Source organism: Oryzias melastigma, linkage group LG8, assembly GCF_002922805.2.
Source record: "Oryzias melastigma strain HK-1 linkage group LG8, ASM292280v2, whole genome shotgun sequence".
NCBI classification, from domain to species: domain Eukaryota; kingdom Metazoa; phylum Chordata; class Actinopteri; order Beloniformes; family Adrianichthyidae; genus Oryzias; species Oryzias melastigma.
Window position 1 is genome coordinate 12,447,426 of NC_050519.1, and position 23,972 is coordinate 12,471,397.

At 38.4% G+C, this 23,972-nt stretch overlaps 1 protein-coding gene across 4 annotated transcripts in view; it reads left to right on the plus strand.

Moving 5' to 3' along the window:
* Positions 1 to 23,972, plus strand: part of cep112 (centrosomal protein 112) — an 89,228-nt gene that overhangs the window by 33,028 nt on the left and 32,228 nt on the right. For all 4 annotated transcript variants that reach the window (XM_024272716.2, XM_036213270.1, XM_024272715.2 and 1 more), the window contains 4 exons: positions 7,208 to 7,343; positions 9,501 to 9,608; positions 14,764 to 14,946; positions 22,441 to 22,671. In XM_024272716.2, the coding sequence (XP_024128484.1) occupies positions 7,208 to 7,343; positions 9,501 to 9,608; positions 14,764 to 14,946; positions 22,441 to 22,671 (658 nt within the window). The remainder of the gene's footprint in view (positions 1 to 7,207; positions 7,344 to 9,500; positions 9,609 to 14,763; positions 14,947 to 22,440; positions 22,672 to 23,972) is intronic.

Here is a 23,972-nt window from a genome sequence, read left to right on the forward strand (position 1 = left end):
GTGTTTTGACAAATGTTGAACTCTTATGTATTCCACTCTAAAACATGCCCTCTTCAGCCCTGAAACACACCAAAATATTTATTTTACAGATATAATTACAGATTCCATCTTAACTTTGAAACTTCTGGCTTTATTAGAGAATTGTTTAACCGCTGACATCTTTCTTTGATCATTCTGAACAGTGAGGAGGAATTCTGATTTAAGGTGGAGTTTGATTTTTAACAAGCCAACTCTTGCTCACTTCCTTTGATCCTTTTTTTTTTCTCTGAGAGAAATGGTAGTGGTGGTTCTACAGATCAGAGCTTTGCGTGCGCTCCATCTTTGTGGTGTGTTGAAGAAACCTAAATGCTTTGTGTTTTCTAAACTTTGGATTGGCAGTTGGAGACGGGAAAAGCATCTATAGAATAGACGAGAAAATTGAGCCTAGCTCTTTTAAATTTGAATATAAGATAAATCTATGGCACTATATCATTCTTGACGGCTATTATATTTAAATAAACTAAAATGGTTTTCTAAATATCTAAATATAGTGAATTTTTAAGAGTTAATAATGTTGTGCAGAGTGATCTCCAGAGAATGTTCTCATCAGCTCTGGTTTTGTATTTACAGTTTGCAGCTATATCAGCTATTCAATCATTTTGATCTATTCTAAAAGTGTTCTCAGTGGTCTTTTAATTACAATCATGCCAAAATTTAAATAGATTTAAAGTTTTTTTCTAGGACATATTTTCTGTAGAGCGCAGAAGTTTATTAGAAATTCCCCTCTGAGTTGTGGATGGGACTGTTGGCATGAAGCAGGCCTTCCACTACTTCCCATCATCCATCTGTTTACATGCTCTCCCACTATCTTACAGTCCCTCACACACTTAACCAATGTAGATAAACATGGTATGTATTGACTGAGCTTCTATCTTCCATTCATTCGTTAGCTCATTTATTCATTGTCATATTTGAGAACTCTAAAAGTGACAGATTTTCCACCAAATTCAGTCTCATTCCAGAGAAAAATTAATGGTTTGTTTTTCCTTTAGGACATTTGGTCACATGTTTTAATACACCATAAATATTAAAGTTGACTAATTTGGGTCATTTTTACTAATATAATTTCCACAAGGACGTGTAAAAGTGAGTGTACGATGCGGCATGGGATTATTTCACACATTTAAAAAAAAGGAAGTCTATATTTGGGGAAACCTGATTTTCCAGCTATTGATTATAGGTTATTTTGTTGAAAATTAATTCAGAATCAATTCCAGACTTGAGCTGTGCAATCATCAGATGTGTGAATAATCTGTGAGGTACACAAATCTAAAGTCATCAGTGTGCTTTTGACCTAGTTCTCAATCTTCTTTCTTTTTTTAGATCGTTTTCTAATTTGATTTTTTGTTGTTCATATTTTAAATTGAGATTATCTGGTTTAAAGTCCTTTTAAGACTTAAATGTTATTAGGAGCTTTTTTTTTTATTTTTGCATTTTAAAGTCCAAGAATATTTTAATCTGTCACAGGACTGAAATTGAATAAACTTGAAAACTTTTTCTTCGTTTTTTCGTCAATATGGCAGCTAATTTTAAACCGTTGTGCCAGATTCAGCATAAACATCACTAGGGTGATATTTGTGTTTGTGTTTGTTCAATATTTGCCCATCATTGTCAGCCCAGCCAACAGAGAACAAGCATCAATTCAACAAACCATTGCGTTGGCGCATAAATTATCCTCATTGTTAGCCTCAGTAACAAGCCAGTCATTTCCTCATTTAGTGTTAAATACTGAGAAACGCCAACTGGCCCTGAGGGCTCTTTGCTAATTAAGTACTCAGACTCCACACACACACACACACACTCTCACACACAAACATATGCACACTTTAAGCAGTTTGATGTTTTCTACCTGCCTGCTGCCGTGGCAACACTGAAGGCCTTTAAAGGCGATCCAAGAGAACTTCAAAGTCAAAGCGAGCCTGCATGCAGGTGTGTGAATTTGTGTGTGTGAATGTGTGTGGGAGTGAGGATGGATGATAAAATTAAACAAGTAGAACTGCTCAAGATGCCTTCTACGTGCCAGGTTCTCCTCGGTATGTGCGTGTGAGCTCTCTGATCCATGAAGTCCAGAGTTTTACATGTTAAGACAATGGCCTTGGTCGCAGTAACATTGAAATGTTTGATAAAAAAAAATAATATTTAAAAGAAAAACACTTGTTTTTACAATGCAAATAGGCTTTCAATTGAGTGCCAGGTTTGTGTTACTATAGCAACAACAACAGAAAGCACCACAAAGCTGCACGGAGAACAAGTTTCTATCCTCTTCTTTCACGGCGGTGTGCCTCAGATCATTACTGGGTATTAGCTCAGTGAAGGAGATCTGCACCATGGGAGTCAGATGGATTTCATCAGCTTGTATCGTTTTGCAGTGATGACCCCAAAATGACAATTTAGAACAATTAAGAGAAGTGGAAATAAATAAAACACCACCTTGTTTTTTTTTTTTTTTATTCTCTTCCAATTTAATATTCCTTTGAGTTTTTTTGGACTACATAAGCAGTTGCACGATCTACTTTTACTTAGCTCAAAGTCAAGTGGGCTGACCTATATGAGAGACTCTGTAGCTGCTTTGAACTTCACACAGCCTCAAATACAACATCGTGAAGCTGAAGGTTTTTATGAACGCATCCACTCACTCTTTTCCTTTTTTCCCATTTGCAGCACAACTAATATTGCAGTTTATTTAATGAGACATTTCAGCTTTAGATTAATCAGCCGCAGCTATGTCGCTTTTCATTTGAAACTGGTTATTTTCACTTGAAGTATCTGGATTTAAATGCCACTCTGGCTGCAAACTGCTCACATATAAGCCAGTAAAGCCCAACCACCATTCTCCCATCAGCTTGTGTATTTACAAGTATTCCCTAGCAGATGGTTTTTATTCCCAAGCAGACTCTGTTAAGTGGTGCTCTAAAACAGCTCAATCTGGATAGGCTGTCTTTGGGGCCTTTCATTAAAAACCTTCCAGCTTAATTATCTACTGTATTTGTTTGTGTTATGTAAATACGTTATATTTACTTTAGGGTGTTGCGCTGTTGATTTAGCATATTATGCTGCATCCTGCATAACTCATGAAGCCAAATAGCATTTCAATGCAGGAGGAAGACAAGGAACTCTGATTTGAAGCTTAAGTGAAATATCTAATCTTTCTGCCAGCATATTTTCTCTATTTCCACATAAAAAAATGTTCATTACATTTTTTGTAACTTTCTTAAAACAAAAATAGACATCATGAAAAGCTGTCTACTGTTGCCACGGTAGGTTTTGCTGTCCTATTCGTGATTCATCTTGTTTACATGTCGAGTCTCAAATTTCCTATCAAAAGTAAAAGTTCAGGATTTCTCTTTAATCTGCTGTCAAAGCAATTTCACATGTGATCATTTTGAATCTTTAATCTTCTGATGTTGGCTAAACATAGTGGTGTGACTGGCTCCCCTCTCCGTGCTGCTCCCCATAGAAAAGTAAAGAGCCACAGATGCAACAAGTGACTCAGCAACTCCTACTTTTCCAAAATAAATACACAATCCGAGCTGCGTTCACAAGCCCCAAGAAGCTTTAATCCATTATTCTCTTTGTAGAGATAAGGTGAACAATGTACAGTTTTTAAGAATTTATTTGTAAGTTATGGTGGAAAATAAGTATTTGGTCAATAACAAAAGTTCAACTCAATACTTTTGTTTGCAATGACAGCAGTTGAATGTTTTTTTGTAAGTCTTCACAAGATTTTTACAAACTTGCTGGTATTTTGGCCCATTCCTCCATTCAGATCTCCTCAAGAGCAGTGATGTTTTGGGGCTTTTGCTGGGCAACACGGAGTTTCAGCTCAAATTTATCCCCTTTTAAAAGCTATAAAATCAGTTCATATTATTTCAAAATAAGAGCTGTGATTCTTAAATAATGTTGCTGCACTTTTTTCACATTTGTATGAAAAAAAAAGCACATGATTTTAGAAAAACACATTGAAATATTGTTGTTATTCATTTGCATAAAACACCTCAAATTTTATTTTTCTTTAGCAAAATCATGCTTTTTGATTGATAAGCAGGATGTTTTTTTATGAAAGTCAAATTCTTTGAATCTGCACAGGCAAGATTATGATTATGATCCCAATTAAAAATCTGAGCAGAATAACGATGATTAAGTCGAATTTTATCCACCAATTTTTACTGTTTCTAGAATGTTTATGTACACCAAATGGCTCATGACATTAGTGTTACTGGCCTTTAAGTGTTTGATAATCACTGAGGTGACTGAATAATCGTACTGATGCTTTGTGAAGGATCCACATGCGTGTTATATCTGTAGCTATTTGGTTTCTTGCTGCAACAGGAACAGTTTCTCACAAACGGGCCACATTTGTAAGCAGTTTTCAAGCCATCCAGCTCAATAATGCTCTGTTCTCTATGCTCTTTTTTTTCTAGCCTTTCTGTCTTTAATATTTTCTTGCCCTTGTGCTGTCTCTCTTTTGTGTTCACTTATTTGTGGTCTGTCTTTTATTCTTGCTCTGTTTCTTTTTTGTTTCTCTCCTTTTCTCTTTCTCTGGGGATTGGGATGAAAACCAAGCCTGTTATATTTTTTCTTCAGAGGGCGCTGAATATTTCAGTTTTGCATTTTTTTTTCTTCTCTTTTTATGTGCTCCCTCTTTTTTTCCAGCCCCCCTTTGATGTGTCTGTGGATTCGTTATCATTCCGTTTGGATGAGCTCACAAACGAAGATGCGCGCCGGCTCGCACACGCTCGCACACACACAATGCGTTCCCCCTTTTCATACCAGAGGCATCCCATATGCAATCGCACTTTCTAGTCTGTTTGTCAGTCATTTCTGTGAGCTGCTCCACCCACATCTGCCCATACAATTCTTAAAAATGAAAAGCCGTATTTGCATAAGCATTTAGTTTTTCCTGCTTTTGATTCTCTTTTGTTAACCGTATATACGTCTGAATGTGTCGATTTTTTTTTTCTTTTTTTTTCTCGTCGTGTCCCTGTGAATGCATCACGTGACACTCTCAGAATGGCGGCATGTGGCATTGTGCGGTTACAGCAGAAAACAACAGCATCTTTGCAGCCCTCCTGTCTGCCAGGCGGCTGGATGGTGGAAGCTCCCTTGCCCTCATAAGTACAAACACTCTTTTCTCCTCTCCTCCCTCTTAAACAGCCGTTTAGGATTGAGGGATGAGAGCACTTCCTTTTTTGAGAAGGCACATCTTTAATTTAAGCCTCCTCTATTTCCACTTTTCTGACCAGATATCCATTTAAAGCCAAAGAGCCGCCCTTTTTCTGCCTTTCCCTCTTCTGTTCCTTCACGCCAGGCCTCCCTGAATCTTCTCATCTCACCGTCATCACTGTTATTGATGGTGACATGGTGTCTGCCCCTCAAGTGACCACACACATTCTCGGTTATTCCTCGTGCCATGTGCTCACCTGCTTTACTCAACTTGTATAGCAAAATATTAGCAGATTTAGCTTGCCACATAGTTCCCGGCTCCCAGATACAAGCTCAGCTAATCAGCTCATCTCCAGCTAGGACTTACTTTTGTCCCTAAGTGAAGTTGCCACTCACAGGGAGAGTTTGGAACCATTGCTCATTAACAAACACAAAAACAGGCTTTTTGTGTCTAGTTGGTTTTCTTCTGTTGCTGTGTTTTGGAAATACTCTCAAAACTTTTCCTCTCCGCTTTCCTTTTCCATCCCATTTTCTCAAAGTATCCTTTTGTGTCTTTCTGACTCCCGGATGCAGTTGCACATAATTGATTAATAATTACAGAGAACACAGAATTGGGGGAGAATAAAAACAGCTTCTTTTGTCGTTTGATGTCCAACATGAGAGAAACCAAAATTACAAGGAGGCCTTTAAAGAGCAAAGAAAGAACATTCCTTTTTTCAATCCTTTGCTTTTGTTTGTAGATTTTTTTTGTGTTGTTTTCTGTTTCTAATCTCAATGTTCTTTTTTCTGTATGTTTGTATTTGTCACATCCAATGAATCTGAATTCTACAAGCTGTCACTTGCATGGTGGGAAAGGATGATTCACTTTGAACTACAAGTTATGTGAATTAGTGTTTGCAGGAAAATGCAAAGACTCCCTGCAGGTAAATACATGCAGACAACTGGATGCCAAGGACATCCTTGGCAGTGTGCTGTGCTTTTGTCCTGCCCCACCCTCTGTGGTGCAATTTATAATTTTTTTTTACCTTTTATTTGGCTTTACTACCCCCTACGCCCAATTCATATTTGGGATTTCAAATAAAATGTCCAAGCAGGAAAGTGTGTTAACATGGAGCTGTTCACACAGAAGGCATTTAGGGATGGAATTTTATTTTTAAAATATTCCTACTTTATTTGTCAGCTCTGCAATTCAGTCATTATTTAAAGTGAATTCCAATTGATGAGTCACTTGTAAACATGTACTGCAGATTTACAGAGAGGTGACCTGACAGCCCACAGCAAAAAGGTTACATTTGAGGCATAAATTGAGTTTAATTGATGGTTTAAAATGGCCCATAGGCTTTAATGTGAGCATACCAGCCTTGTGGCAAACTGATTAGTTGTGGATGCACCATGGCTGCTGTCCCAGACCACCCCCACCCCTCAAGAGCCAACAATTGTTGATGGAAATTTGGAAGTGATCTACAGAAATCAAATCTCTCCACACCTCCTCCATCTCTACCTTTGTCACGCTCTCCAGCCTCCATCCTGCCACCCCGCCGCACTCCTGTCCTTCAGCCAGCCCACATGTGTTGAGCTTGACAGCTGCTCAGTTGTGCTGTATCTGAAGTTGTGTCTGACAGTTCAGTCTGCATGTCAATCTTCTCCACCCGCATCTTTATGACCTGACATTTGGTAGCGGCATCATTCCAGCGCGGCACATAAACAAATAAAAGTATACAGTTTGGGCAATGAATTAGTACCCCAGTAACTTGTGTAAATTTTTCTTACTTTTTCTCGAAAAAGTAGCTCCAGTGACCAAAAACACAAAAGTTATAGAGGAACAAATAAAGCTCTATAGTTGAGTAGACCACATCATACATGTGCAGAAATACGTTTCAAGAAGCTTAATCATCAAGGTTAACTTTTTTTTATCTCAATAATCTTTACCTACAATTGTCTACAGTTTGTGCTTCTATGGCTACTTTACACTAAAAACATTCCATGCCTGCGCTTTGTTTTGAAGGGAGATGGAGAGCCAGCTGGACAGAGCAAGAGAAAGCCAGAGGCAGCAGATCCAGCAGGCAGATAGAGCAATGGAGCAGTTCAAGAAACAGGTGGAGCTCAGCTCTGAGAAGGTCTACGCTGAGATGAAACTCCAGGTTTGATGCACAAAAAACCTCCACAAATGATGTATAGAACCAAGCATTTGTTTTTCTCTTTTTCAGGGATTGTTTTTGCACATTAGCCATATGCAATGTGCCTCTTAGCCAATGTTAGCCTTTAAAAACTGATTTTTTTCCTGCAACTTTTAACTATTTAAACCTTTAAGCTGCTCTTGTGCTGCAAAGTCCATGTGAAGAAGCCAAGAATTATCGCCCTCCAGCCATTCAGTCATTCAGCCTGTCCAAATAAATCACAAAATGTATAATAATGCTCATTAAGCCAGTGAAACAATCTCCTACCCCATCACATTTTGACCCGACTCTTTGCAAGTGGGTGTGTCGTGGGCTGCTCAGGTTCTAGTGGAGAACGGGTCACGCTCAAGAAGCTGTTAAACTAATTGGTACATGGACCCTGTCTGACAATTGGCCCTCCACACTGCGTGGGCTGCCGTTTGCTGGTAGTTTTGATCATTATATGCTCGACTTTACATTTCGCAGTCGAGTCTTATAACTCTGTTTGGCTATGGGCACTTTCTGCTGAGCAAGTTTAGCTATGCTCCGTGCCCTTTTATTGACAAGGCTGCACAATGTGTGGTCCTTAAGGCCTGTAAGGGCTGTAGTTAGAGATTAGCTAGCTTTAGCCTTCTATATAAAAAAAAGAAAAATCACTTTATCATAGTGTTTAGGGCATGTAGTGTGTGAGAAAGTGAGTTTGTGTGGGAGTCAGGGACATTTATGCGTAAAAAAAACAACGTTGTTTCCCTAGAATGAATTATAAATGGTTTTTATATTCACAAAGAACTGAATGAATTATGCTGCATACATTGGAGCTCTATGGAATCGGATGTTCTTTGACATCCGAGTAATGTTGCACTGTAAAGAACATCTAGACCCATCTACTTAAAAAGTATAACCTTGTAAGTATTTTTGGATAAATGTATAGAATCCTGTTATAACAGTCTATTGTGAATATTCAAAACTATTTGCGCTGGCAGAATTGGTTTTTCTTTCTTCTCCAATGCAGCTAATTTTGTCCTTATTTAGTCTCTTTTCCGCAACTCATCCTTCCATCTTCTTGCTTGCTCCTGCTTTTTCTTTGGAGCCCCTGGCATCCCAATCTCCAATCTGACTTTATCCTCAGCCCACATCAAAGCCATGGGAGAGTGGAGCAGTCTCTTCTGCATCCCTGTCATCTTCTCTCCCTCTTTGCCTTTTCCTCCGCTTCTCCTCCCCACCCCGCTCGTGCTTTGCTGCATCACATCCTCCTTCTAAGGCTTTAATGTTGTAGAAAGTACTTCAAAAGAAGTTTTCACCCTCTTTTCTCATCCTACCATCAGTTCGCTCATCATCCGCTCCCTCTTTCAATCCACAGATGGTGTAATACCTAAATGGATTATCTGTAAAACTCCATTCCTCTGTCTTTTTTATTATAAATACTGTCTACATTTAGACGTTATTTGGAAGAATATGACCATTTTTGTTTATAGCAAACATACTATTTAGTGTCAAACCTGAGTTTTATGGATCACTAGAATGAGACTTTAGTATGCAGTATGCATTTATAAAAACAGATGAGAAACATTTCAATTTAACAAAAAAAATCCATGAGTCTGACCTATTTTTTTTTCTTGGAATTTTCTGTCCACTTCATCATCATGTTTTAATCAGAAATATTAAAATGTTTAAATAATGTAACTTCAATAATCCAAGAAAATACTTTCAAATATTTTTTACTTTTATGATATTTGTAATGTCGGAATTTATCTTTTTTTTAACTATGTATATTTTATTTAAACAGTTTTGCACATCAACTTGTTTTTGTTGCACATTAAGTCTAAAGCTACCTTCAATCGGCCAATTCCAATAACAAGTCTATGCAAACACGCATGGAAGCCGAAAATGGCGTTTATGAGCGTTTACATGGACTTTTCATTGAAAGTGACCACTTGAATGTGCAATGCAGAGGAAGGTGTAAACATATCGTAACGATTACATGAATGTGAATTACTTCGGTTAGGATATTTTACATTAATGTGAATAGATGTATACAAAGCCATCTATTTTGTAAGTGAGGTGTAGTTTTATCAGTAAAAAAAATGAATAGTAAAAAAAAAAAACCCCTCAGCTAAAGCTCTTTTTGTGTTGTGCATCCAGATGAAGACGGTGGAAGAAGACCTGGTTCGTTCCAAGTCGTTGAGAGAGAACCAGGCCAAAGAGTTTTCTCAACAACTCGACGCCCTCAGAGAGAAATATGAGCAGCAGGTCTGAAACTTTCTCTTTCTCCTATCTTAATTCCCTATTTTTCTCTTTGTGGCGTCATCTTTACACTTGCCTTTGTTTTATTATCAAATAAAACCGGTCCGTTAGTTTTTTTTTTTCCATTTGTTTCCCCTGATTCATATCTCAGGATAAAGGACATGGTTTAGATGAAGTCGCTTATCATTTGATCTGTTGCTTCTCTTCAATAAAGAGTCAGGAAAGCGTTTTCACAACACACACTGACAGCAATTTCACCGATATGGGGTGATTGAATTGAAAATAGGCACATAAATTGGTGTTTCTGAAGAAAAAAATATAGAAGTAAAGAAAAAAATTTGTTAGTGGCTTGAGTATGATTGAATTTTTGACTCAAATTAAAAAAAAAACTGTCGCAATGAAAAATTAAAATGCATCTGACAGCTAGAGCTGCTATTGCAAACATTAATTGTAATAAAAACCTGTATGGAATGACAAAACCTGACAATAACATTACATCAGCAACATTGTAAAACATATTTTTTTGCTAAACTATGCTGTCAAAACAAAATAAACATTGCTCTCACATCTCCGCATCCGCATGCAGACTGTGACCATGTGGCACAACAGAAGCCTGGGAAGGTAGCAGCACTAACTGCTGTAACATCTCTATTTCCCATCTGTATCCACAGCATGATTGCTTTCCAGGCACCAAACTGGCACTCAACCTGTGTGTTAATAAGCATGCATACACTGATTATCAAACCACTCTGAATTTACATTGCGTGTAATTTGCTGCAGATTGATGCAAATGGAGAGTATGGGTCCATCTGCATTTCCAGGCACCAGAGGAACTTGTCTCTTGTTGATTTGTAGCTTTTATATACATGTTGTGTTTGAGGAAAAACTTGTATATAAATAGAAAAATATCAGACCGTGTTACATTTATTAAATGTGTTGAGTTTATGTCAGACGGTCACATCTGCCCCACGTACTGTTTTGTTCTTGAGGATCACAAAGGATCCACGTAGAAAACGTCAAAACTATCAAAGGCTCGCAAAGAAATTTTCAAGTGACGATTATCATTTGCTTTTCTGTGAGAAGGGTGCATTTGACAGTTAAAAAACAACCACACAGGGTTAGCAGTCCATCAAGAAGACTTTTATCTTAAAGATGAAAACACACATTTCCGACTGATCTGTCTCCATGATGGCCTTGATGTAAGAGAGCGTGACATTTTCTGTTAAAAGTGGATAAAAAGAAAGTGAAAATATGCATCTACAAGCGCGTAGGCATTCAACTTATAAGTCGTTGAGAATACATTACTTTAAGAAGTGAATTAAACATATTTTTGAAGGTTTTTTTTACAAATGATAATAAGTTTGTCTATGTGCAAGACATAAAAAATAAAAGCATCCCTCAGTGTGACACAAATAGTTGCACACTGATCAATATAAAATGTTATAGGTTGTGTTGGAATACACAACAACTAAACAATTGTGGATAAAAGATGCAGGATACAAAAAATACACAAAAATGTCTTTGTAGTGGGTTTAATATCCTAATTCTGCAAAATTGTGTTTCCAAAAGAGTGACTTAGAGCCCATTCAAAAATTCCCATTAGTTCTGTGTCCAATTTTGATTGACTCCATAAATATTTATTTTCCCGCTTTGATCGCATTTGTTACATTCTACGACACAGAACGGTTTGTGTGCTTGTAAATGTGTCTCATGGCATCAGTCACTAAACTTGAAACGGTATGGTTTTACTGTGAATGGTAAACATGACAGAGTATGTTTTGTCGTTAATTATACAGAAGCTCATTCTATGAATTCTCACAGAATGCCGTTTGTGTGTCAACTCACATGTCCACCGCCTATCTTTTAATGCCCATCAAATGTCTTCCTTGACACTTGTCCAAACATGTCTTCATAAACTGGATGTTCCTGATGGATGTTTGAGAAGCAACATTACTGAGACGGATCAATCAGAAGATTTTAGCCTTATCGCTACATTATGGAAGATATTGATGATAGCGACAAATCAGGCTTATTTATTTTGAAGAGCTCTACAATCTCTCTGTGACACAATTTGATGACTTGGTGTTCTATATTAGTCTGAGGAAAGAAAAATAAGATTGAAAGGACCTTTTTATTACTGGCTCGATACAAATAATACAGATATTTTAAAGTTCAATTATATTCAATTTTATTTAAATATCCCAATATTACAATCCAGTTTTCTCAACGGGCTTTACCCCGGGAATTGTCCAAAAACATAAAATCAGTCATAAAATATAAACAATAGCTGATTGCTAAACTAAACTGGGCATCCCTGCCTTTAGAAACTACTAAACAACTTTGATTCTGTGACAAAAAAATTCGGAATCTTTAGGGATGTCCACATGAAGGAGCGATCCTCTCCCAGGACGGACTGGCGATGTACCCGGACTGTTAAAAGAAGAATTAGCTTATCTAACTCTATAGCTACATGTTTGAATAGCAGATGGGCTTCATCCAGATGGAGCTGGGACAGTTGGGGTTGTGAGACGAGCCTGAGGCGAGGTCCACTGCTAAGGATAGGAGCACCTGGAATCTGGAATCTTTCTCGCTTCCCCAGAGGGGAGTTGGAAAGAGGGACAACACGTGAATTGCACTGCACCAAACGGAGGCATGAAGAACTAACCGTTCTTCTGGTTCAGGAAAAGAACGATCCGATTCTCCTTCATGCTGGTTTTGATCACATCATCAGTGCATCACGGGCCAGAGTGGAATCCATGATTGGTTGACGCAATGCAAATTCTTCACCAAAGTTCAGATATTTGAACTTTAAGGTTGTGTTCAAACAGTGTGCGTTTAGTAGACCGTTGGGTGTCCCTACATTGCATGAGTCGATGTAGTTCACTCAGGTGGTCACAAAAGTAGGTTTATGTCGCAAAAGCTTTACCTATTCTTTAAGTTCTTCAAACAAAATGGATTCTACCACTAGACATTGAAGAGACATAGATAAAGAAGTTTTTGAAGTCATATATTTGACAGTTAAAAGAAAGCCTAATCTAACCGCTTGACTATGACAAAGAATGATGAAGGTGTTTAGTTTATCTAGTAAGTTTACACATCAACAAAGGTTTGCTTTTGCTCATACCCTCTGCCAGTCTCTGTCCATTTGCAGCTCAAACTCTACAACAAAGACGTAGATGTATGTTTTGTTTTCTCATCTCATCCTTGTTTTCATGCAGCAGCCCCCCCAACCCACCCCTGCTGAGACCAAACAGCTCTGCTCTTCTTTGCGCTTCTTCCCTCCTCCTTTGTCCCAAACATTTCAGATATCCCCCCTGTGGTTAAAAGAAGCCCATTACTCACTGTCCTCCTTCAATACATGCATGCAGTCACACAACCATGTCAGCCCAAACTGACAGGATTCTTGCTGTGCAGTAACACACAGTCCACGCCGTCTGTGGCACCAAGCTGTGCGTCGACTCCCTTAGCATCCCCAAGTATGTTCCTTAAAAAAAACACACACACACAGTGGCAGAAACGTCCACATGTTTGCGAGTTTAATGTCCCGTCTAGACTTTGAAGAAAACCTTCTTTTAGATATTCTGAGACTTTTTTTCCTAACAACCTTCTCTTTCCAAATAACCTTTAGATGGTCTTAGAACCTAAACCATAAGCTAGAATTTCCTTTCTCTGGTTTTTCTGACCATACAGGAAAGTAGTTGTTGAAGAAAGTCTTCTATGACTTTTGTTCTTGTTAAATAAAGCTCTTTTAAAGATGTCATGATCATTTTACCATCGGCGGTATGTGGAGAATCTTTCCTTTATTTTGCTTGCTCAGTTTCATCCCTTCTTAAGTCCGTCAAAACAAGCAACGCCTCCAAAATACATTTTTCTCCATCCATTCATCTTTCCACTCCTCTGAACAACAATTAGTGGAGCTCCACCAAAACCCAAAGAGTAAATTCTTGGCTCCTTAAGTAAAATGTCCATTGTAGCCTCCGTCTCGGTTCTTGGGAACTAAACTCTGCGTCCTGTAGGTAGACCCTCATTCATCACCTGCTCTGAAAAGAACTTAACATTTAAACATAGTTGCGCGAGCGGCGTGCAGAGAGCCTGTCGGATCTCCACTGTTCTAGCTGGCCATTTTGGGTGCTGTCATGCACAATGCGCAAGGATTAGCTTCAAAGCAGGAAGGCAAACGGGCCCCAGGCCCCTGCTGTCCTTTCAAGGCTCCGGCTGGGCCCGCATGGCTGGATGGTGTGGGGGTCACTTGTCCCCCCGCCATGGGGGACTGGGAACGAAACATAGCCTGAAAAAGGCTCGGGACGACTGGGTGGGGAGGCTTTACCGGAAAGACTCACCTCTCAGCAGGTGACCCCACTCCCTGCCGAACTTGAATTTGTTGGCTCTGACAGGATGATTGGATCTTCTGGTCCATTAAAAGTTTGACATTTATTGTATTGTGTTTACAGAAGTGACGATACGGCTTCAGCACTCATGTCTGACTGTAATCAAGCGCCTCTAAATTCCGAAAGTCTTAAATACAGACATCACCATTCAAGAGTTCGCTTTACAAATAAAAACATTATTTCAGACAGTTGGGGTAAAACTAATCAGTAGACATAAATTACAAGCAAAAACAGTCTTAACATCTTCTCAAAATACATCCCCTGCCTCCCCCTCCAGCTTGTTTTTTTTCAGTTTGGGTTTATAATAGTCGTCATATTCTTTCCTAAGCCGATTTTCACAAGCTGTCAAGCGCATAGCATGGGGCATCGGGTAGTTACTGCAGCCAGATGGCTAACCCCTATCAGCTTCTTGCATTGCACAAGCTAGCTGCTCATTTATTTGCCAGTCTCAGAAAAGGGCAAGGGGGGGCGGGTCTAAAGAGTAGGACACTAAGGACCAGTCTGTACAATTAACAGGAGGGATGGGAGGGTGGGGAGGAAGCCAGATGTAAACACATCGCGTTGTCTTCTGACGACTCGAAGAATCGGAGAAACTTTTTTTGCGACCGGTGGTGCCAAACTATCCGAGTGCGTCGGAGTTCAGGTTTGGAAGAAAGACGTGGAAGAAGCGGGATGGGGAAAGGATGGATGGATGGACACGTTGTCATGACGACGGGGTTGTACTGGGTGTGTGTTGGCTGATGAAGTCTCTGTTTGCCTGCTTGTCCAATCAGATGGCTGAGCAGCGCTCGCAGCACGAGCAAGAGAGAACGCGGCTACAACAACAGCACAAAGCGGAAAAGGACACCATGGTCCAGGAGCACCAGCGGGAGGTGAGCGGCGTGGAAAGGCAGGCCAGGGCCGCCCTGCAACAACACCAACAGCACTCGCAGGAATGGAGGAAGCGCGATGCCCAGGTAGGGGGTCTCCACTGTTTCCCATACACACTCACACAGTGACCCGCCGCTCTGCTGTGGACAACCATCTTTCATTCTGATTGTTGATGTCCTGGGGTTTCAAAAGCACAGCGGGTCCAGACACTTTCTTCCGCTGGACGCCGAAACATTGGGAAACTGCTGTGCATCAATACAATATTGAGAAAATTCCAAATGCAGCTATTTTAGCACAATTAAAACATGATGGAATATTAGGAAAGTAAATGAAGTCTCAATAGTAAAAATGGAAGAAAAAAATAGTCCTTGCTTTGAAGTTCATTGTAATTTCTTTTTAAATAACTCGTTATCACAGCACGACTCTTCAATAGAAGTTTGCAGACCTAAAATTCAAAACTGTAGGGGTCCACATGAAGCGGAAGATATCAGTTCTGTTAAGTGCCAGGCTTTCCCATCGCATTTGAATTTCTTTTATTTTCCGCTGTATAGTTTGGCTCATCCATTTAAGCGCCTCGTACTCCTGCCGAAGTCTACTTTTTCCTTCCATTGTGCTCTCACCACAGGTAACTACCCCTCTCCAGAAAGTGCCGGTCATTCCCTCGTTACAGCATTTTTCTCCGTTTGACGTTTAGAGGCTGAATTAATGGATGTCCCCAACACTGGCAGACCGTTCTCTGACTATTTAGGCAAAGCAGCAGGTCTTCATTTTAAACCCTTCTACCCAGCCTTTCCCTCTCCCCAGACTGGGATAGATTGGAACTCAGTGGGAAGCTATTTGAGAAACCAGCCCCCAACTGGGAATGTGTATTAGATTCTTCAGGGTTCTTGATGAAATGAAAATTGTCAGCATGCAGAATTTTGTTTTTCGGCTATAAGCTGGAGACAGGGATTAAAGTAGATGTTTGATTTTTAGGTTTTTTGCGAAAGACCGAATATCTTCTCTCTTATAACAAGATCACAGATTATGCAGAAAAATGCTCTTTTCAATTACTTAATTGTTTTATTTGGAAATAAAATATTTTTATGACAAAAGTTAAATAATTAAATTCTTCAATTTTTCTTTAAAAGTTTACCCAAAAATGAAGAATTTTTCTTTCAATATCTTTAATGATAAAGTTGCTCCGTATGTTGCCCACAAAGATTTCCTAAACATGGTTGCTGCATCGTTTCCAACAGATTCAGGAAAATGCAAAGTTTTACTGTAAGTTTGCATTTCTCTTATTTGAATTTCACACTCTTACAATAGAACATTTAAAACTCTGATTTAAAGGAGGGCCTTCAGGAAAACTTCCATATTTGTTGTCATTTCTAAAGTAACCCCAGTGTTTCGCTTCTTCTATAATGTAGTCTGTCTTTATGTGAACATCTATTTTAGTGTTCTCATGTTCTGTTTGTTCCTGCTACATTCAAAGCAGTGATCTCGCTCTAATGGGGGGGCACAAATCACTGCTTCTTCAAGCCTTGAAATGATTCATCATACTTTTTTTTGTCTTGTATGTGATGTGAATTGATTTAACTCATCTTGGGACATTAAGAAAAAAAAAGATGAGGTCAAGTCATTTATTTTTAAAACTTTCAAAGATTGTTCATGAAAGCAACGCTTCATTCCGTAAGTCACCTTCCTTTTTTATTTGTTTGGCATGCAGCCTTAAAGAAAATTCTGTGAAGTTTTTGAAAATGGAAACAAAAGACAAAAAAATGAAAGAAATCTCTGTTGATGCACGCTCAGCCACCATGTGACAATAATACCGACTGGCATTTCAGGAACACACAACCAAACAGCCTGTTTTCTTAGCAGACGATGTTGTGAAAGACCAGAACATGTCTTTTTTTCCTCTTCTATTTTTCCGTTTCCTCGTAACAGAGGAAGGACAGTTGCAGCTGGAACTTTGGCAAACTAATGCCAGTCACATACTGACACACACAATGAGTAATAGACACTTGTTCCCTTGATGTGGTGGGACACATAAATAGCATTCCTGGCTCCTGACTTGTGTTTGAAGAAGGGGAGCTGATGAGTCGGAGCAGCGGCCTGAGGGAAGAGCTGAAACATTCACACAGGGACACATTGTCCTTTTCCCCAACTCTCTGCCACTCAAAGAGTCCCTGGCTCCATCCACGGCGTAGCTGCAACGCATTATAAAGGTTATACAAACCCATCTGTTGTGTACTCAGGGCTTATACATCATTTAGTGCCTATCATCATTCATATGTTAATATAGAATTCCCTTTTATTTGTTGCTTGTAACTTAAATGAGAATTCAAATGAAGCGTTTAGGTTCAAGGCCTGTTGTATGTTGTTGGCCCCTCACCAAAACCAGGGATTAGCCGTCTACTGGGGACAGTGGGAATCTAAACATTGCTTTGAAGAATAAACAATTTCTTTACAGTTTTACCAAAGGACAACACAACAACAGAAGCTTCCAGCTGGTTGTCTGTCAAAGTTCCCGATTTGCGTCGCTGTTGAAACATGTTTGCCTGTAGCCAGATGTGTTTCTCTGTTAGATGATGGTGTTGTTGACTGCTTTGGTCATCTGTCACCTTTCAGTTTACGTTTGTCTGAGTGCAAGTCTCGCTTTTGCTTGTTTATGGATTTGTTTTTTGAACTTTGGTTATGATCTTAGACTTGAATACACCTAAATAACGACGTTCGCTCCATCCAACTCAAATACGTTGGGGGAAAACAGCAACTAGACAAGACGAAGCAAAGCTGGAAGCTCCGTTGAGTTCACCTAGTGGTCTATCATGAGCCTAAAAATTAACTAAATTGAAGCTCTAATGATGTTAAATCGCTATTTAAATAAAATCTATCCCTTAAGTTGTTATAAATAATATATAACCCAATAAACTAAAACAAATTTAGAAACCAGAATGTAAAAAATGTTTATTGTAGGTGCAAAGTTAACTTTAACATAGGAATTCATGAAGATTTGCTCCTTTCTGCATCCAGCCTCTAGTGGTCCGTGGAGGTACTGCAACATTCAGGACTTTATGGTTTCCCTCAGATTCAGGAAGAATCAAAGGGGATTTGGGGATGACCTATAAAAAATTTTAAAGTTTTTGTACACACAAACACTTTATTCTGTTAGAAAGTAAATAATTCATAGATTTTTTTAATAGATATTGGTAGTAAAATAATTGATTTTACCTAACTACTCTTTGGTGCATTTGTTTTTATTTATTATCTAGTATAATCTAACCTGTAAATGTCTTGCCTGTAAACCTGAAAATGTTTGAAGTCCTTCATTTTTATTTTTTTTTTTTCTGAAGGAACTTTTGCACCATCTGGACTTCAAACAGCACATGCTATGGCGAGAACCTTGTCAGGGCTTTCTTCTAAACCATGATGGACTTAATAATGATCTTGTCAATTTTTCAAAGCCTCTCTGTCTCAAGAACCTTCCTAATATGAGCCAAATGAAAAGGGTGATGACAGACGATGTCAAAGCTGAGCTACCTGGATTGTCGTGGTGCTTGTCAGTTGTCTTTAAAAAAAAAAAAAAGCGACTTTTGTTTCCGTATAGCAACAAGGAAGAGTATTCTTATCAAAACTCCAAGTTGAACTTTTATTATTTTATTCTTAGAAAATACATTTCTTAGCTTTGCAGTATGGAGTGTTTTTTTTTTTTAAACGAGGCTCAAAAGATAAATGCAAATTATGTTTTCATCACATATTCTCATGTATGCCTGCTGTTTTTTTCCCCCTATATTGCGCTCCTGCAGATCATGACTGAAGTCATTAGAGAACCGAGAGACGTGTGAAGTTACAACAAGCTGCCTTTGAAACCATAAACATGGAGTTATTTAGTATGTGCATACATCACATTATAGATTTCTACCAGATGCACATTGATTTGACTGACAGAGGCAAGCCCTTCTCTTTGCTTAGATGAGTCTGAGTATGTACATTAGTCTGTATGTATCTGGCAACATCAATACTATATTTTTTCAGGGCTAAGTTGCTGAATTTTTGCTTTGCAATATTCCCTGTGTATTTATATGTATACATTTTATCATGATAGTTCTGGACAATATGGAAAAAAATGTATATCACAAAATAAATTATTTTATATCACAATAATGATATATCACCTAATACAACAATAAAATATATTTTCAATTCTTCTCTAAAATAAATTGTCATAGCTTACTTTTCTGACTATTTTAAGTAACAGATAACTGGATAAAGTTATAAAGTTGTGGCTGATATACAGCAGACTTCACATTAGTTTCAATAATCAAAGGTATTTAAACAGAACTAGTAAAAAAAAATACTTTATTGGAAACACATTCTTAAAGTGCACAACAGTTTTAAGTTTCTGAGTAGAAAAACACATTTTTGCACAATAGTTCAGCAATAAAAATATGTAAACTTTCTGAAATCTGTAGCTTTTTAGCAGGATGCTTTCGCATATGGCCTGCCTTATGGGAAAGACTACCTGATCTTAATAACTTACCCCCACTGTTCCACCCCAATTTGGTTTATCTCTTATTTTTTGTAATCTCATATGTTCATGGACTTTCTTTGAGTGATAGTTTGTTGTGTTAGCATCGGCGCGGAAATAGCCTCCTAGCAGAGTTTACATATTGCTATTTTCTGCTCATCGTCGGACGTCTTAAATCCAAAATGCAACCAAATCACAGACGTACCCTCTTTTGCTGAAAGTACTTCTTCTTGGGCTGACTGGATCGGTGCATCTGTCTGTTTAGACTCCATGGAAACAACTTCAAGCTTTTACGCGTCTGTCGTTTTGCACTCATGTTAAGTAACATGAAGCATGTCATAAAACCCGTGTGAGTGTGAATCAAATAGCGTTTTTTTGCTCAGAATTTCTGTTTAATCGTCTTTATTTTCACTTATATATATATATTTTTTTGTGTACACACTGACGAGACAACACCTATGCAATTCTCTCAGGTTATTTAATGATATATTTGGCGTAATAATTGATCAAATTAGGTTAGAAACTATATAAACGATAGTAGAAAAAATGGCACCATAGACACTTTTCTATTACCTACACGATATGTATAGTCATATCGCCAATGTTATTCTACAACCTCACCCAACAGAAAGGATTGCACGTGTTTTGGGGTTTGTTATGTTGAGTTTTATAATACAGAGGCTTATAAAATGAAAGACTTCTCTGTGCTAACTCCAGGTTTCAAAGAGTCTTAGTCTGTTCAGCAAAATATCTATGACTGTGATAGGCTTTGATGCTTAAAAAACAGTCTTTGCCAGAAGAAATAAAACTGTTTCCCTATGGAAGTCTTTCTGGACGAAAAGAAGTCACAAAGACAGAAGATGTTGGCTCGCCAAGGCAGCACGCGAGATGAATCTTCTAACAAGTCACTCGTATGCTTCTGTTGGGTCATTGTTAAAATTTAAGTAGAGTCTGCAGCTGCAATATCATTAACAATTTGAATAAAAGCTTGCTGACATGGGTAATGGGACACTACTCCCCAACTAAAACACTATAACAGGTCTCCTTTCTGTAGTCTATGTTAAGGTGAATTTGGGCTCATATTCTGTTGGTTCATAGATCCATACTTGATCAAAAGTAGCATACATTTTTTTCTGAGAATCAAATCTTCAATCTTTGTTGCTCGTCAATTAGTATTGATACTTTTTCCAACAGCAAACTGATGGAACAGCACCTGTGTACATAAAAATGTTCTGGATTACCATGAGAATCTCAATGAATAGCTTAAAAACCTCTAGTGACAGTTTATGCTCAATGTTTATCCATCTCATTAAACATTTTTGAGATAGATCTAATATAATCTCAAAGACGTACGTCTTAGTTTTCACCCAAGAAGTCAAAAATCAAAACCAAAACTGAGTTTTGACATCATAAAGTCTACCTTTTATGATTGAGCTGCTCTAAAAATGTTTTCAAGGAGTTTTTCATGCAGTAAAGTTTTAAATGCTAAAACTCTGCAATTTTTTTTTTTTATTATTATTATTGAAAGTTTAAATCATTTGTTGTGCAATCTTGTTGAAAAGTAGTTCTTAGAACCAGTTTTGAAAAAGAAAATGCTTAGAAACCAGTATCAATTTCAGAGTATTGGTATCCCGGGAATGATACCCCGCCTTAGATATATCTTTATTAGAGCTTAAGCCAACAATCGTCTTTCATCGTAATTCTTAAACTGTCTAGTGAATTTATTTTTCTACATCTTTGCTTCAAAAAACTTTTTTAATGTCGAAATCTTTTTTAACCATGTCATATAAAGTGCCAAAACATGTGCTTCATTGAAGTAATTTAGCTCACTTCCTCCCAAAGAAAACATGCTCTTTTCTTTAGTTTCTGATGTATCTTTGATTTTTGCAGATTGCGTTCTAACTTATTAAAAAGGCTTTCTTGGAAGAGTAATCAGCTTGTTTCAAACAGAGAATTATACATATAAGAGCTTTGAGGGGTAGCATCTAATAGCTGTTTGTCTTTCATGACAGTCAAACTCCTAATTCTGAGAAATGATGGAGCAGAACATGGTGAAATGCTTGTGTGTGTTTTTTTTCCTCTAGCCTCACATTCTCTTTGAATGTGACTAGACCATGTAAAGCCCTTTAACTGTGGATGTGCATGAGTGCAATAGGTCTGCTTGTGTGTCTGTGTAGGAAGTATTATTCAAAGCCACAGTGTCTGCCTTTTTTGTGACAGTCCTTTGAAGTCTCTTTTGATTCTCCCCAGTGCCCCCTAAAAAAAAAAAGAAAAAAAAAAGAAAACTTCAGACTCTTGCCGTCTTGTTGCCTTAAGTTGTTGCTGTCCTGGGATACCCAGACTTTGGATGCAGGGGAGAGGACAGGAGGCTAAAATGAGGAAAAAAACAGGAAATAATGAGTGTGTGCAATAGCTTGGGAATAAATGCAATACAGGTTAGAAGAGGGAAAGCTAATCTTAGAGCCACCTGCACATAAAAAGCAATGTCATGAAGCTTTAACCTCAACGTCTCCATTTTTAGGAAGCGATCATTGTAATCCCTTTACTGTGTTCTAGTACTGCCTCATTACTTTTACTATTTGATTACTGCAGCAGCTAGATGCTGAAGTCCCTTCTTGTAAAAACATGGCGCAGTTTTGACAGAATCTCTCTTTCCTCCTGACATTTCCTAAACTCAAGAGATAAAGCTTCAGAGCTCGTGCCAGGAGAGCCTGTTTCTGGTGATTTAGAGCCTCGGGCTTGGACTTATTAGCATTCATTCTATGTAATTTTGACTCGCACTTGCAGCTCTGTTAAAGGGCTTATCCGAGCAGAGCCCAGGCTGAAGGAAACTAGAGATGGAAAGAGAGGCCTGAAGTCCTGTTTGAACACGTTTGTGAATATGCAACAGCACAGGTGAACAGCAGAGGCAGTATTTCACCTTTATTTTGGTTGAACTACTCGATAGAATTCAATCAGGGTCAAAATGATCTGATAAATCTTTGTTTTGTCATCTTATTGAGTCCAAATCTTTCTCATTTAAAAAAAAAATATTTGTCTAATTTCAGTGTATCTGTTGTTCTGAATATTTTAGACAATCTCAGAGTTGGAGGCCCAGGTGACAAGTCTACGTGAGGAACTCCAGGAGGTCCACAGCAACCATAAGCAGCAGCTGACTGAGCTGGCATCACTCCATGAAGAAGAAAGACAAAGAGCCATGTTGGACAAGGAGACGTCGCTGGACCAGCTCCGCTCCGACATGGAGCGCATTCGCAGTGACCTTGAGAGAAGTCACCAGCAAGAGAAGAACGCCACTGTTGAGAAGGTGAGTGTAAAGATAGAGTTTCACAAATATTCTTCAAGATTTTTCACTTACTAGGAAAAACAACAAAAGAACTGTGGGTGAAGCCTCCTAAATGTCTTTACCGGACTTTTATTTTAATGATAATTTCAAAATAAAGCACACAAAAGTGAAATGACTACACTTGGATTTCTGAGAAACCATAGTATTTACGTATTCCTTTCAGCTCACCAGCATCTCAAACCTCAGATCATTCCAGCTCTGAATGTTTTGATACATCGAGTATTCGAGATCAGTCACCCTGACAGTCAAGACATAAAACTAGAGTCGAGGGAATAGCTGCGCATGATGCCAGTGACCCACTTCTGCGTGAACCCCCAAACAGATGTTAACAGCATCATTCTGTGCAGCCTTCTTGGAGTCAGAACTTCAGGATATGTGACTGTTGAGCTCAAAAGATCAGCACTTTGTAGTCCGTTCTTTTGTAGCTATCATAAATCTCCCGAGTTTGAAACGTGCATCTGCCTTTTTTAAAAGACAAAACTGGTCCAGCTCATTTAAATTACATGAGTTCTGCTTGTCTATGTCTAATTCTCTGATGTGATCCAGTCATGAGTTTTTTGTAATTTACCTCCTTTTTTAAATTTTTTTTCTAATGAAATATTTCAGATTTTTAAAAGTTTTTATTATTTTATTATCTGAGAAACTGGACCTGCAGTTGCAAAATGGCCCGTAACCGTGCTCCGGCGGAGCAGGAAGCTGACTGAAGGTGGTGTTGATCAGAACCTAATCCCTCAGCAGGGCCCATCAAAGAGGGCATTTTCAATAGAAACTATTTCACAGCAGCTGTACGGCATTAGCCCTGGAATGCAAGGACCTCTAAAGCACCCAAGCAGCCATTTTGGCTCCATATGGAGCACAGAACCAGGAGTACTGAAGTAAGAGAGATCCAAGGAAATAGCCAGTATGTGTGATAGTGTAAGCCCAGTTGCAGGCTGTGGGAATTTTATATTTTTAAGACTTCCTTTGGATTTTCTGTTTTATCTCGGTAACACACAAACATTGCTGTGATGGAGGGGATTTAATGCAGTCTACAGGCAAAAGTTGAACTCATTCGGAGCACAGAATACTTTGTTTTTTTCCTGGAGATGAGTGATTGTTCCAACCTTTTTTTGTCTGCTGAAGACACGCTTCTAAAATAAAGTACAAACTCACCAAAGGTTGTTTTTTCTTTTCTTTTCTCCCTCATATTTCTAATCTGTCTCTAAGTTTGACTTCGGAGGAGGCAGCAAAAACTTTCCCTTTGTCGTTGCTGTTCTTTTTTT